The 13,052-nt window shown below is 48.1% G+C and overlaps 1 protein-coding gene across 3 annotated transcripts in view; it reads right to left on the bottom strand.

Moving 5' to 3' along the window:
• LOC106748061 (RNA-binding protein Musashi homolog Rbp6) overlaps positions 1–13,052 on the bottom strand; it is a 728,960-nt gene that overhangs the window by 129,302 nt on the left and 586,606 nt on the right. For all 3 annotated transcript variants that reach the window (XM_014626258.1, XM_014626262.1, XM_014626269.1), the window contains one exon: positions 1,467–1,515. In XM_014626258.1, coding sequence (XP_014481744.1) covers positions 1,467–1,515 — 49 coding nt within the window. The remainder of the gene's footprint in view (positions 1–1,466; positions 1,516–13,052) is intronic.

Raw genomic sequence — 13,052 nt, 5'->3', positions numbered from 1 at the left:
ATAAATATCCCCCTCCCTCCCTATCTCACTTCCACTCCCATTCACCCTTCCCCCTCCGCCCGCCGCTATCCACCGTCGCCGTCAGCTATTCCTACCACCGTCCTGCCCCCTGCAGCCGTTCGCCCCGATGGTGCGGCGCGCACCTTCGGCGTGTCCGCCCCCGCCTATAACCGCGCGCGACCCTCTTCGGCAACTCAGCTCGGGATAGAAGGAGGACCCCCTTCAGCGGTGGCACTGAAGGGAGACCGGCTCTCATATCCCATTTGCCCCTATTTTTCATAAGCGATATTAGAATCTATCACCGAGGCCCGGGCAGACGCGCTCGCCTCCGCTCCTCGACCCGAGAATCGAGAGGGTGAGGCGCGGAAGGGCGGTGAGTATACCGATAAAAAAGATAGAGAGACTCTCCCGATTATCGGCGGGGTGGGGTACCGCGATCGCTGACGATTATCGACCCTATTGAAGCAGCGACGTGAATGGATCCAGACTCGCGGGATCGGAACCTCTCTCTCTCTCTCTCTCGAAGGCGCAAGGCGAGATGAGACGCGGCGAGGCAAGAGGAGCTCGAGAGTCGAGCTGCCCTATATATTATCCCGGCCGCGCGATATTTCATTCATCGCGACCTCTCGATCTCCTCCACCTTTCCTCCCCTCGTGCCCTCCAGTCGATTTTCAATTGGGCATGCGCTCCTCGCGCGATCTCGATAACGTTCCCATCCCGCTCCTTTCCGTCTCTCTCTCTCTCTCTCTCATTCCTACGGTTAGCGAAGTGCCGCGTAAAAATTTCTCGAGCGCGCTCGCTCGCGTCCTGCATGGAATCGAGAGCTTTTAATCTCGCGATCATCTCACGATTCTACATCGGGTTATCGCGGGAACGTTATCGAGGAACGCAGGGCGAAGACAACGAGAGAGAGAACGAGATTCGCCGTTCATATTGCCGGATCTCTCGGATCCTCTCCGATTTATGTTTCGTAAATATCACGCGCGCGGAAACGCTAAAAATGACGTCTCCGCGCGACTCCCGGAATCCCACGGGCTTCCTGAGGCAGTTACGATTATCTTTTCAACGGTGTTTGCACTTTTATTTCGCGCTCTCTACTTTTCCATTCCCTTCCGAGCACGCACGTGCGCGCCCGCCCGCCTCGGTCGCGATAATTTCTCCTTTGTGGCTATCGATTCGCGGCTCGTGAATTCGCAAAATGCCATCACGATTTGTGCAGACAGCGCGCGCGCCCTGAAATTTATGTTATTTATCTTTCCTCGTATTTACCGCGCCTCGCGATTTACAGTGATTACTAATTATAGCCTCAACTCGACTCGTTAATTACCCCGACGGCGGAATGGCGACGCATTATTGACTCGTTAAACAGGATAGTTTCGGATACATTTCCGGTGCGTTTGCACGCGTCCAAGTTTGCTACCGATTCTACGGCGATTATCCGGCGACGAAACACAAGTGGCACTTACCTCTATGCCTGTTGGTTTGCTTGTCGAACATCAGCATGGCATCCTCGATCTGAAACGCAAAGCGGAACACTGGTCAGAAAAAGTATCGACGAAACGCATAAATTCAGGTTCAGCGATCTGATCAAGCCGGATCTAAGCCGCGTTAACGCGATATTTCTTCCCGACGTAATTTCTCCCCGCAGCTCCGTGTGCGTTCGTACTCGTTCGTAAATTGAATCGTAGCTTCGAGCTGAAATTTCTTCCGCGCAATCCGTTCATTCGAAACTTCCACGCTCGATTCGTGCGCGCACGACGGTTATACGCGATGATTATAGATGAATTATTAACCGCCTAGATAACCGATTAATTATGTGCCTCTAATATGTTTATTAGATGACCTGATCGCGCAACAGTATCATCATAAATGAATAATCACGCTTCAGTTGGCGGGCTAACAATGCTAAACGGTCGATTTCTCAAACCACATTAGAAGACAATTGGCTGCGCGCGTTTAAAGTTTCACAGAGTACGTCGTGATGTTCGGCGAGATCGATCGGTAGTTGTCCTCGCGAAAACGACCGGATTCGCTCGATCGAGGCGAGGGTGATTGATTTTTAAGCGGCTGCGGGGGCGCCGGTCAAATGACGAATAAAATCTTCTTGTATCCTTACGAGAACGTGTCGTAAAGCACATCTGGCCAGAGATTTACGGAGCGTGTTGCTGCGAAAGGCGAAAGGGGGACGTCCGGGGGTGGCGGGAATGGCGGTGGACGGCTCGGTACGTTGTCGGTGGTTGAAGCGCGCGAGCGGAGCGCTCCGGAGAGGCGTAGGAAGAGCTAGTAGGATTTATGGGACAAGAGAAACAATAGGGATTACCCTTACCCCCTTCGTCGTTCCGCAAGTTCGCTCCTTCCCGTTCTCTCTCCCTTCCTCACGTAGCTAGAACTATCGACAGTCCGCGGCGTTAGAACAGCGCGCGATATTCTTCTCGTGACGTTTGAGTAACCGCACCAATTCTCACGTGTTCGGGTCAGACGCTTCGTCCATCTTTCATAATACATCGGAAATAAAATCTACAAGAGCGTAAGGTAAGGAAGTAATACCGGTCAGCGAGTATCTGGATTGTAGTCGGTAGGAATTGAATTCTGTACGCTTCTGTGCTCTCTGAAGGGCCGAAGAAACCAACGGTCAAAAAACCGCTGTCTTACCGGTGTTCATGGTGCAGCTGTTGCGAGAAGCGTTTCGCAGTTTTCTGATCTAAGAATCGCTACACAAACAATCGTGATACATCGAGAAACCCATTTAGTTGACTCGAAATTCTCTCGTTTGGATATGGGCAAGCAAATGTTTCGCTTGCGAGAACAAAATTCGATTCTCTGAGCCAAACCCGTTTTCATTTTCGTTTCAGAGAGTCAAACCTTCGGTCCAGAGAATCGAACTTTGGTTCTCACAACCGGAACATTTGTTCGCCCATATTCAAACGAGAATTTTGTTCGAATCAACTAAATGAGTTTCTCAAATACAAGCCGATGCATTTTCCCGTACCAAATTCTTGCACTATTTTCTATAAACCTACATTTCTTCCAGTTTTACGAGAGTTACCGCTTCGGTGGCCAAGACTGTCCCGTTCCCCCTATATTTTGAGAACAATTTCTCGAATCGGCTAAGTCAGAGATATCATTATTTCTCGGCGACGATCGACTCAACATTCCCGATGGTTGGCGAGACGCTAAATGCGCGCGCGCGGTAATGACAGTCGTCAGATTCTCGTTCTATTTCGTCGCCGGGTCGTGTGATAAAATTTTAATGAAATCCGCGCGACGATCGCGCCGTGGCGAGGAGGTCGCGGAAAAAATGCCAGGGGAATCGAGTGTCTTAGCTGACATTTGTCGCGACTTTTGTTTTCCGAGGGATGACACGCCCTTTACGAGAGAGTCGTCGACGACGACGGGAAGGTGGAGGGGAACGGGGAAACAGGAAGGGACGGCGGTACAGGCTTTTAATGAAAACGCAAGAGGCGCCACGGCGTAAGACAAGACCGCGCCACCAGCCGGAGGAGCTTGCCGCGCCGTTGCTTATGCTTTTCTATCTTCTCCTTTTACAAAGTACACGTCCTTTCATTATTCCTTAATGTTGCGGCCTTTGTTGCGGTCGTTGTACCGATGTATTCCCGGCGTTTAAATCAGTCTGACTCTCTTTCTCTCTCTAGTTCGATATCGCGATATTCGACGTCGTCGGTTAGCGACTCGCGTCGGAAAGATTTTTCCATTTCGATCGTCGCGCCGAGAGAAGAGCGTCGTCCTTTTATTTCTCGACTCTGTTAGCGTTTTAGCCTACGGTGATGTCTCAGCGCGTAGAATCTTTCCTTTCGTCTCGTAGTCTCCTTCTCCGATCGGTAGTTCGTAAGCTCCTTATTCTCGCTCAACATCGTATTTCATCTTGATCCTTGAGTCACTATAAGCGAAAAATCATTTTTTTCCTGCCGGGATAGTTATTTCGTTGCGAAATGCGGCGCTCGGCACTACCAGTATCTCTCTCTCTCTCTTCGACGTGGGAGCCTCCGTAAACTGGCAATCGGGAATTCTCCTCATTATCTCGAATAATTATCGCGGGTCGCAATGCAGTTTTGCGGGTTTCACGTGTATCGTTGCATTACAAGTATCTATTTCCTGCGATATGTAATATTCAGCGCGGCTGGCGCATTATGCATCCACGTATTTACTTCATTAAAAATACATTGCCCGGATGTTTAATATTGATTCTATATAAATTAATATAATTATTGTATGGTGCATTAACGGTGATGTCGGGCACGAGAGATAACCGAATATTACACAAAACGCCTGTTATTTCACCGTCGGTCCCCTGCGAGCTGATTTTTGACACTCTGTGAATTCCCGTTTCCCTCCCAATGATCTCGACGCGATATTCCCTCTGACAAGAACGCCGATTTTAAATTTCACGTCTTCTCGGGCACAGCGTATACGCGTCGGAGCCGATAAAGGTGAAACCGACGAGAGCGCATAACGGGGTGGATTATTCGACTGTGTTAATCGGGAGCGGCGCAAACGAAGGAAAGACTCGTGCAGTTTTTCGCCATGACGGTATACTTTCAACAAGTGGAATCAACACTCCGTTCCAAGGGGAGAATAATTGGGTCCGCCGAGGATGGGAATCCTTGTTTGCACGCAGATTGAAATTCCGAGGACGCGCATCGGCGTAACTTTAAGGAAATAGCGATAACGGGAGAATGTAACGTGAAGCGGACCTTGTAACTTCGACCAAACTTCTTCCCTTTGCGTGAGCCCGGAAAATACGAACTACGGAAAGGTTATCGCGGGGAGGGGGAACGAGGAGGAGGAGAGGGGAGAAGAGAAGGAAGAGAAGCAAGAGGAGAAGGAGGAAGCGGATGGAAGACAGGAGTCGGCGGTGTCGTCCCCGAGGGGCAATCGAGTTCTGGTGAGTGGGCGAGACGTACCTTATTACAAGTTCGATTCCACCAGTGTTACAGCTCTCGGTGGACCGGGCTGTAGATTGCTGTCTTACTGCCCTCGCCCTTTATATCGCGAGTCTTTCCCTTCGCTCGCGCGCGAGGGAACACCCCGCGCGTCATTTCCCTCGGCACCCCTCCGCCGGATTCGCATCGCCGGCGCCCCCGCGTTAGAGTCCTTCCGTTTGACCGACTAATTTAAAGGGGCGTAAAAGTGGGCCAGCGGAACACCTTTCCGCAATGGAGCTTTTTTTATTCCTCGCTACGCTTTCGATCCCCTGCCGACGAGATCCACCGACATCGGCCGTAACGTCCCTCCTCCACCGAGGAAGGTCCTTCATTCGGGGAGATTCTTCCGAAGAAGAGGACGGAGTTCCTCGGGAATTTTTCTGCTCTTTCTCGTGCAAGTTTTCCCGTTCGATCAAGGCGACGTTAAAGAGTGAAGCGCTTCGTAGATCCCGCTCGCTCTGCGCGAAGGGCCATTATAATTTCATTAGATCGCGCCGATGCGTCCGTCCAGTCGTCACGTTGACGAAAGTGCATTACTGAGACCTCGATTGAGATTACATTGTAATCCTATTCACGGGATGGTTGTAGAATATCCTACAATCGAATCCCATCCGATAAGCAATACGTTCTCTGCGTTGCGTTGAAGACGAACATATCGGGTTATCAACTTGTATGTATCGCGGAAACATCCATAACGATCCACGCTGTAATTCTCATATCACGCGCGTAGAATCGCGTTGGCTAAACCTGATTTTCGTTTCATATTTATCCACACTCGATATTATACATTCTGATTGTATATAAATCGAAGGATATTTCCAATATCGGCGGGAGATACATTAATTCATCCTCCTAAGCGGCTCCTCCTTGTTTTAAAATATTTCATTCACCGTTGAGAACGTTGAGGTAAAAGGCAAAGATATTTATTCATGGACGCGCGCATGAATTATTATTGTATCCCGTAATCCGTTTTATTGGCGTTCCATTGTAAAATAACAGAACCGCCAATGTGCGCCCGGCTCGAATTTCCGACGCACAATTACAAACGATAAAGAGCTAGCCAAAATAACGCACTGAAAATGTTCATTTTTCCGCGCTAATGATCGTTATTAACGAGCATTATCGAGAAGGAAATGCAGCTGACCTCTTTTCGCGATAAATACCGCGCGAATAAAAGTAAAATCGCTGCGAAACACCGAGAATCGTGAAATTCAAATGCGGGAGAGAGAGAGAGAGAGAGAGAAGAGAGAGATATGTCGCTCACACGCATAAATATTTTCGTTCTCATTCCCTCGCGGGGAATATTTTTAGGCTTTTATTTCCCTCCAAAATATTGTAAGAAGCATTAAAAAAAAGTATATACACCCGCCGCGCCGTTACCAATAATGCCGCTCGGCAAACTTTACAGTCTCTATTTGCAATTCATCTGTTGATTTTATCCCGCGTTCCATTGGATTTCGCTCCGCCGCTAACATTTTCCGATTTGCCTTTACATTTCACGGTAATCCCAGTGGGATGCGAAGTAAAAAAATTGTCCGTTAAATATTTATATTAAGGAGGGAGCCGTCACAGAGAGAGAGAGAGAGAGAGAGCAAAGACAACAATCGTGAGCGATTTATCGCACGCGGTAACTTTAACATTCGTTTCGCCGAGATAGTATTTCATCGAGCGCGCGATTTAGGGCGATCGTTGAATATTCACGACGAGATGTGAAACATTTATCCTTCTCCTCTCCTGGTCGAACATTCGCGCGTGTGACAATTATTATTTCACCGTGCAAGGATCTATCGAGCTCGGGTTCAGACATTTCGCCGTTGGAGAATTTACGCTTCCCGTACGAAGAGAGAGAGAGAGAGAGAGAGAGAGAGAGATTCGCGACTTTATAACGCGATTTAACCGCGAGCTTGAAAACGATATCTCGAAAGAAATCGACGATCCGTCGCGGGCGACGATAATTCCCGGTGAATTTGTCGCGCCGTGGTGGTTTCCGCGTGTCCCGAACTGCGAAAGTCCGCGCGCGAAAGTTGAAAGTTATCTCAATCGATCGCGACGTCGAATCGGGCTCAACGAGCCGAAGCGGTGCTTCCCATTTTCGACTGTTTCCCGTGGCTGCCGGGATCCACGGTTGCAATACGATACGCATTTCGAGTGCGCGAATGTGCACGCGCGGGTAAGCCATCCGAAGTGCACTTCATGAAACTTATCGCCAAAGTTCACAGAACTGGATACTTCGGCAGCACGGTTCGGCTTCGGTTTGCTTGAATTCATTTTCGAGCACGAGGGCATCGAGTTTCCACTACCCCCATCCCAGCCTGCGCGTGGTGCGGTTTGCATTGTGTGCCGCGTACGCGCGCGCGGCCTTTTTATTTCGTTTCGCTCCTCTCCGTTCCTCGCTTGTCCCGGGCTCCCTTTTTCGAAGATAAACGAGAACGAACGCGCCGCGCTTCGAGAACGCTCTCCATCGGGGCTTTATTTTTTTTCCCCCCTTCCGAGTTGATTAAAGGCCGCAGCCGGCGCCGCCGTTGCGAGAGTTACAAAGTCGGATTCTATTACTTGTATATGCGGTTCAAACAATTTACCGTCGCGGCTCATTTGCGGCGAAATTGCGGCTCGTGACGTCGTTTTGACGCGCGTTTCAAATTAACGCGTTCATTAACAGGTATATGCGTACGGTGCGGGATGTGGTCGCAGCTATTTTAGAAATATTTTTCCGTCGTGGTGCGTGCACGTGCATGTCACCGACCGCACAAATCGTCTCAGTGTGAGTACGACCGCGCGCTCATTGCAAAATAGAGCGCACACCGAATTAGTGCTAGAAATGATATTCGGAGCTCTCGAAACTGCGAATATCGGAACATATTAGGCCAGAATAATGACATTTTTAGATGTGAAAATTCGAATATCTGAATACTCGAAACTACAATAACCGGAAAATACGCTTGACGTTTCGTAGGCGTGGTAAAATTTACTATCCTAAAAAATATAGTTTTTTGCATTACTGTTACATATTATGGCAGAATGTGCATTTATTTTCAAATAAATGCCAATGATATGTTTGTTGTTTATTATTTGTGCTATCTTCATTCACTTTGTTGATGAAATCAAACTCTAATACATTCGTTTATCCGAAAGAATCGTTATGTCACATTGAAAGAGTCGAAAGTAGGAGACGTATAAATGATGAAATACTACTATTGAAGAAGTCCAGCCTATCGGAATATTCATTAACAAGAATATCGAATCTACCGATGTAGCTAAAATGGGAATAAGAAGTTCTACATTTATCCACATTAAAAATAGTGAAATGTTCGAACATTTTTGGTGAAATTGTCAATTTAAAGCGACCGAGTAAGTCGCAGCAGTCTACTAACTTATTCATAATAAAAGCGAAAAAAAGATCGGCCAAAGTTCTTCTCCGCGCTATAGAGTGAACATATTTATTTTACACAACATTGGTTACAATAGTTACGGCATGTAAAAGGGATTGGATTATCCGTGTTATAACGATGTTGAATGCGTTCGACAGTAATTCGTTGGTTATTATAATGAGAAGACCACCGTAACAGAACAATAGTCTGATTTGAAGCGAAATATGTCTTTAGAACGTCTTAGAACGTCTTAATATAAACCGATCGTCTCTAATTGCACGGTATTTTCTGTCGCACTCTCCAAAATTAGTTCTATTAACAGCTTCGATACCGAATTCAGCTTCGAATACAGTTCGAAGCTTTGAATAATTCGACTTCGAATCTTGAAACTTCGTCGTCGAATGCCGAATTATACCGAAGTTTCGGAGCTTCGAGTATGGATAGCACCACTCCTGAATCCTTCCTTTTCCGCGGGCGGAGCCGCGGGATCATCGGAGATTAATGAGACGTCGGCTTAATATCGCGCTGAACGCCTCCTCGAGTCAATGTCAAGCCGCAGTCCATTACATTTTACTACGATACTCATCCGAGGTTGATGTCCCGAGCCCTCGAGTCCTCGGCGCGAGGGGATGGCACGGAAGTTATTTTGTTGCAATGTCACCGACTTAATCAAGGTGTTTTCGACCGCTTCAATTTCGCCGTCGTGTTCCTCCGTGACTCATGCGATTCGGCCGGCCGGCTGGTCGGCTACCCTGGCCTGAATAATGACCCGGGAAGGTCGAGATAGGGGCGAGGGACTTAAGTAGCTCGCGAGAGAGCGGACACGCGGCGAGGGTCGATCCGGTTATTCGACAACACGTAAGTCGACTCCGCCTACGAGTCGGTGTGTTCCCGGGCAGCCCGAGAAGAAGGAGGGAAAACTTCCCGGGGAAAACTCTGGGCGCTTTCCCGACAAACAAATCGGCCGCGTCGGGCTGACTCTCTCTCTCTCTCGGCCGTCGCTCGATACTCGATCGATATCGAGAGCGAGCGGCCCCGCTGGGATGTGCTCTCGGAGGTCGAGACTCGCGAGTGAAAAGGGCGGTTTTTCCCGCGGGGATAACTTTCGCGGAAAAAAGAGGACTCTTCCCTCTCGACCCTTGCCGAACGAAGCTTTCTTCCTCCTCCCCCCTCTCCGCCGCATCTTTTGCCCCCTCTTTCAACGACTGAGTCAGATATAGTGCGTCTCTCACCGAGCCGGGTAATGACGGTTCTCAAAGCAACGTCCACCGGGCGAGGCTCGACGTGCCGTGCACACGACGCTCGTCGGCAGGAAATATCGAGAACGCGCCGTCGGGCATCTTACGTCGCCAGGAGTCGAAGGAGTATCAGTCTTGCCGGATAAATGTTAGGCATCGGGACCGGCGGGCGCGCTCGATGGGCGAAGGCAGCAGCCATGAGTAATTGCGCCGCGAAAGTTCGATATTCCTTTTTACGCCGGATAAATATAGCGGAGCGCGATGTATGTGTGAATAACGTGGACGGGGGCGTCCGTGTCGTAGCGCCGGTCGCTAAATGCGGTATTCATATGCCATACTTAGCGTTAGCCGGAGAACTCGCGCGCGTCGGACGGTCGAGCACGTACCGTTCAAATGTCAGATGTGAATACGGTCTCGCATTTAGCGCGCTAATTGTAAGATTCGAATATGGGACGATAAGACATCTTTTTCTTCGATACACTTGTACTCATACTCGATATAACCCGTTGTCTCTTATCCGTTACGTTGATCCGATATATAATATGCATTTCCCTCCGTTCCGTTAGTTTATGATTCGCCGAACTTTTATTATTCTCGCTACGTCTCTCAATATCTCGGTGTCGGGCGATCGATAGCTCGCCTGGAAGCAAGAGAAAGAAAGGGATGACGATTGTGTCCCGGGCGACGACGACTCGCGAAACGGAAGATCGCGCACGGAAGGCGTCGGCGATGCTTCGGCTGTGAAGAGCGATCGAGGCCCGCGCGCAATTATTCGTCGGATTTAATTCCGAAAGTTTGCACGAGCGTTCAAAGCTGCATCGGAGCGCTGTGGAAGTTCCCGCTCAGGCCGCCGCGCGCGTGATTACTTCTCTCATCTTCCCGCGGCCCGTAAAACGTGAATTCCCGACGTTGCCACTCGGACAAGCGTCGGTTGCCTGTCGATAGTGGTCCGCACCCTCCATCCCCCCTCTCCCTCCCCCCTCCGAAGGAAATACGATCTCCCTAATCTTCGAACGAGGTAACTTCGCGTTTCACCCTCCGGCTACACCCTGCCGACCTCTTTCTTACGCGAACTGACGCCGGGCGTCATTTGTAACTTCCAACCCTTTTCCTTTCGAGCGTTAGCGCTCGAACGTCCCGAGGGTCGTTTTGACCCCCGACCACATTCAAATACGTGGAAACGACGGGAATATCTTCCGGCAAGTGAGAACGGAAACACGAGGAGGATTCGGCTGAGGAATATATAGAGAAGAAGTATTATCGTCCCCCTTCTCCTCCCCCATTTACATTTACATTTCGTACGATAACTTTGTTCATAATCAATATTTTAAATCGAAAATTTAACGATTACATTCACCGAAGTGTCCTTCTATCGATTCTAGACTCAAAGCTACGAAATATTTATCACTTAGGTAATTTATAGAAATGCGGCGACACTGCATAATGGATTGTAGAAGAGCAAGCATGGTAATGTGACCCTAGTAAAATGGATGTAAAGAATTGGTTTTTTGTGTATAAAACAGTGTTTTACTGCAAATTGATATATTTGTTCAAAATAAAAAACTTCTCTCTTAAAAGAAACAATATGTATATATAAATTGTCAGGACAGTTTCTACAGAACGAATGGACTGTTATAAACTTAACTTGAATTATTGACTTGTCGAATAATTACTTCGATATGAAAACCACGAAAAAAAAATCATATTAAACCTATTTTAGCGAGTGGCCGCATTAGCAAAAAATGCCATATGCTATTATTTAATTTTACATAACTCGAAACGTATACAGCGAAATAAAATGCTAAATAACGAGAAAATGTACAGATATTCGTGTGATAATAGCTCGAGTTTATGAAGAATAAGGAAGTATATATAGTTAAATGCTGTAATGTACCTAGAAAACGTTTCGAAATGCTCGAAAGTAAAAATGCGTTATAACAAATTCCAGTTATTGTATATTGGTACATTAGCGCCACTGCGCGGGATGCTAAACAGATGATTCCATAAGTAATCATTAGAATTCGCCACCTCTAATAGCGGAGTTATCAAGAGGGGTCATTATACTTGGAACAGCCATAATATTATCTTCTCCTCTATATCTGTATATATTACAGAATAATAAATGCGATAATAATTATAGTTTTAAAATTTCGAAAAAAAAATCCGTTTTCCAATTTTTCCTCCGATTTTTCCGGTTTTTGTCTCGAGAGTAGAAAAATTCGTTTAGAAAAATTCACGTGTATTCAGTTAAAAATCTGCCATATTTACTTATTCTCGTAAAGAAGATAAGAAGCCAGAAAAATCCGCGGGAAAATGGGGCGAAATGGGGGTTTTTACCGAAATTTTAAAACTATAACTAACAATTTCCCCTCAGCCGTTTATTCTGATAATAAACTGCAAATGTCGCGGCGTCCGATTCGTTTCGACGTCGTGGTTGCCGCCGACATCGAGTGCGCTTTGCGACGACGGGGCTCGCAAAATTTCCCGGCACAAGTCGTTTCGTCGCGATATTCGCGCGAACCGAATGTCCCCTTCGCGCGTTTAATCAAAAAAAGCTCGCTGCTCGCCGAGAATTTAACAACTATTCTGATCTCGCGAGGGGTGCGGGCGAATACTTGGTGTTACACAGCGTGGCGAGATTTAATATCGCGGCTTCTCCAGAACCGACCGCCGCGGGAAAGAGGCGAGATGAGAGTAATCCGCTCTCATATTTCAGAGCTTGATACGTAAGAATCCCATAACAACCTGGGGCCTGTCTTCGCTTTCCAGCTGGCGTAGCAAGAGCGTGACCCCTATTATCATACTTCCGTATAATCCGGTATAATCGCCATCCGACGACAATCGTTTAACTGAGAGCTTTCCAGGCGATATTAATACCTTCAGAGGCAACGGGAAACATTTAATTCCCCGTCAAAGACAACTGGAGCACCGCGATCGGCTTGTGGACGGATCGAAGCGATGAAAAACGAAAGCAGCGTGCAGAGCGTGAAGACCGGAGTTGCAACTGATTAGCTGTGGAAATTGGTCAGGAATGAAAATGGATCTTGAAAAAGCGAGCGATCGAATGTTTCTCCTCGGGTATTTTCGCGCGATCGCCGAGACTTTTGATGGAGCGCGACACTTCGATCGGTCGCGGCATCATCCATCATTTTCTCCGAGCCCTTCAAGCAGAATGAAAAGCGGCTTTCGCGCGTCGAAACGTAAAAAAAAAAAGAAACACTGGTGTCGGTGTCAATATACGGATTGCTTGCGTGCTAAAATACACACGCGGCAATTTTTGTGGCTCGGCCGTATTCCGTTTGAAACGCGCGTCGAAACGTGCGATACCGAGCCCCGGCGCGCGGTCTCCCATGGTCGCGCGTTGTAAACACCGGAAGATCAATGTTACTCCGGCGATGACTGACGATGAATAGCTCCGGCTAATCCGTTTATTTCCGCCGAAAATTCTGGCCCGAGCGACGGTTACGCCGCTCTCGACTTTCGCCCCCTTCCCCCCCCCCCCC

This window comes from Dinoponera quadriceps, unplaced genomic scaffold (assembly GCF_001313825.1).
Source record: "Dinoponera quadriceps isolate SergipeBrazil2010 unplaced genomic scaffold, ASM131382v1 scaffold163, whole genome shotgun sequence".
NCBI lineage: Eukaryota > Metazoa > Arthropoda > Insecta > Hymenoptera > Formicidae > Dinoponera > Dinoponera quadriceps.
This window is presented reverse-complemented; position numbering and strand designations above follow the sequence as displayed.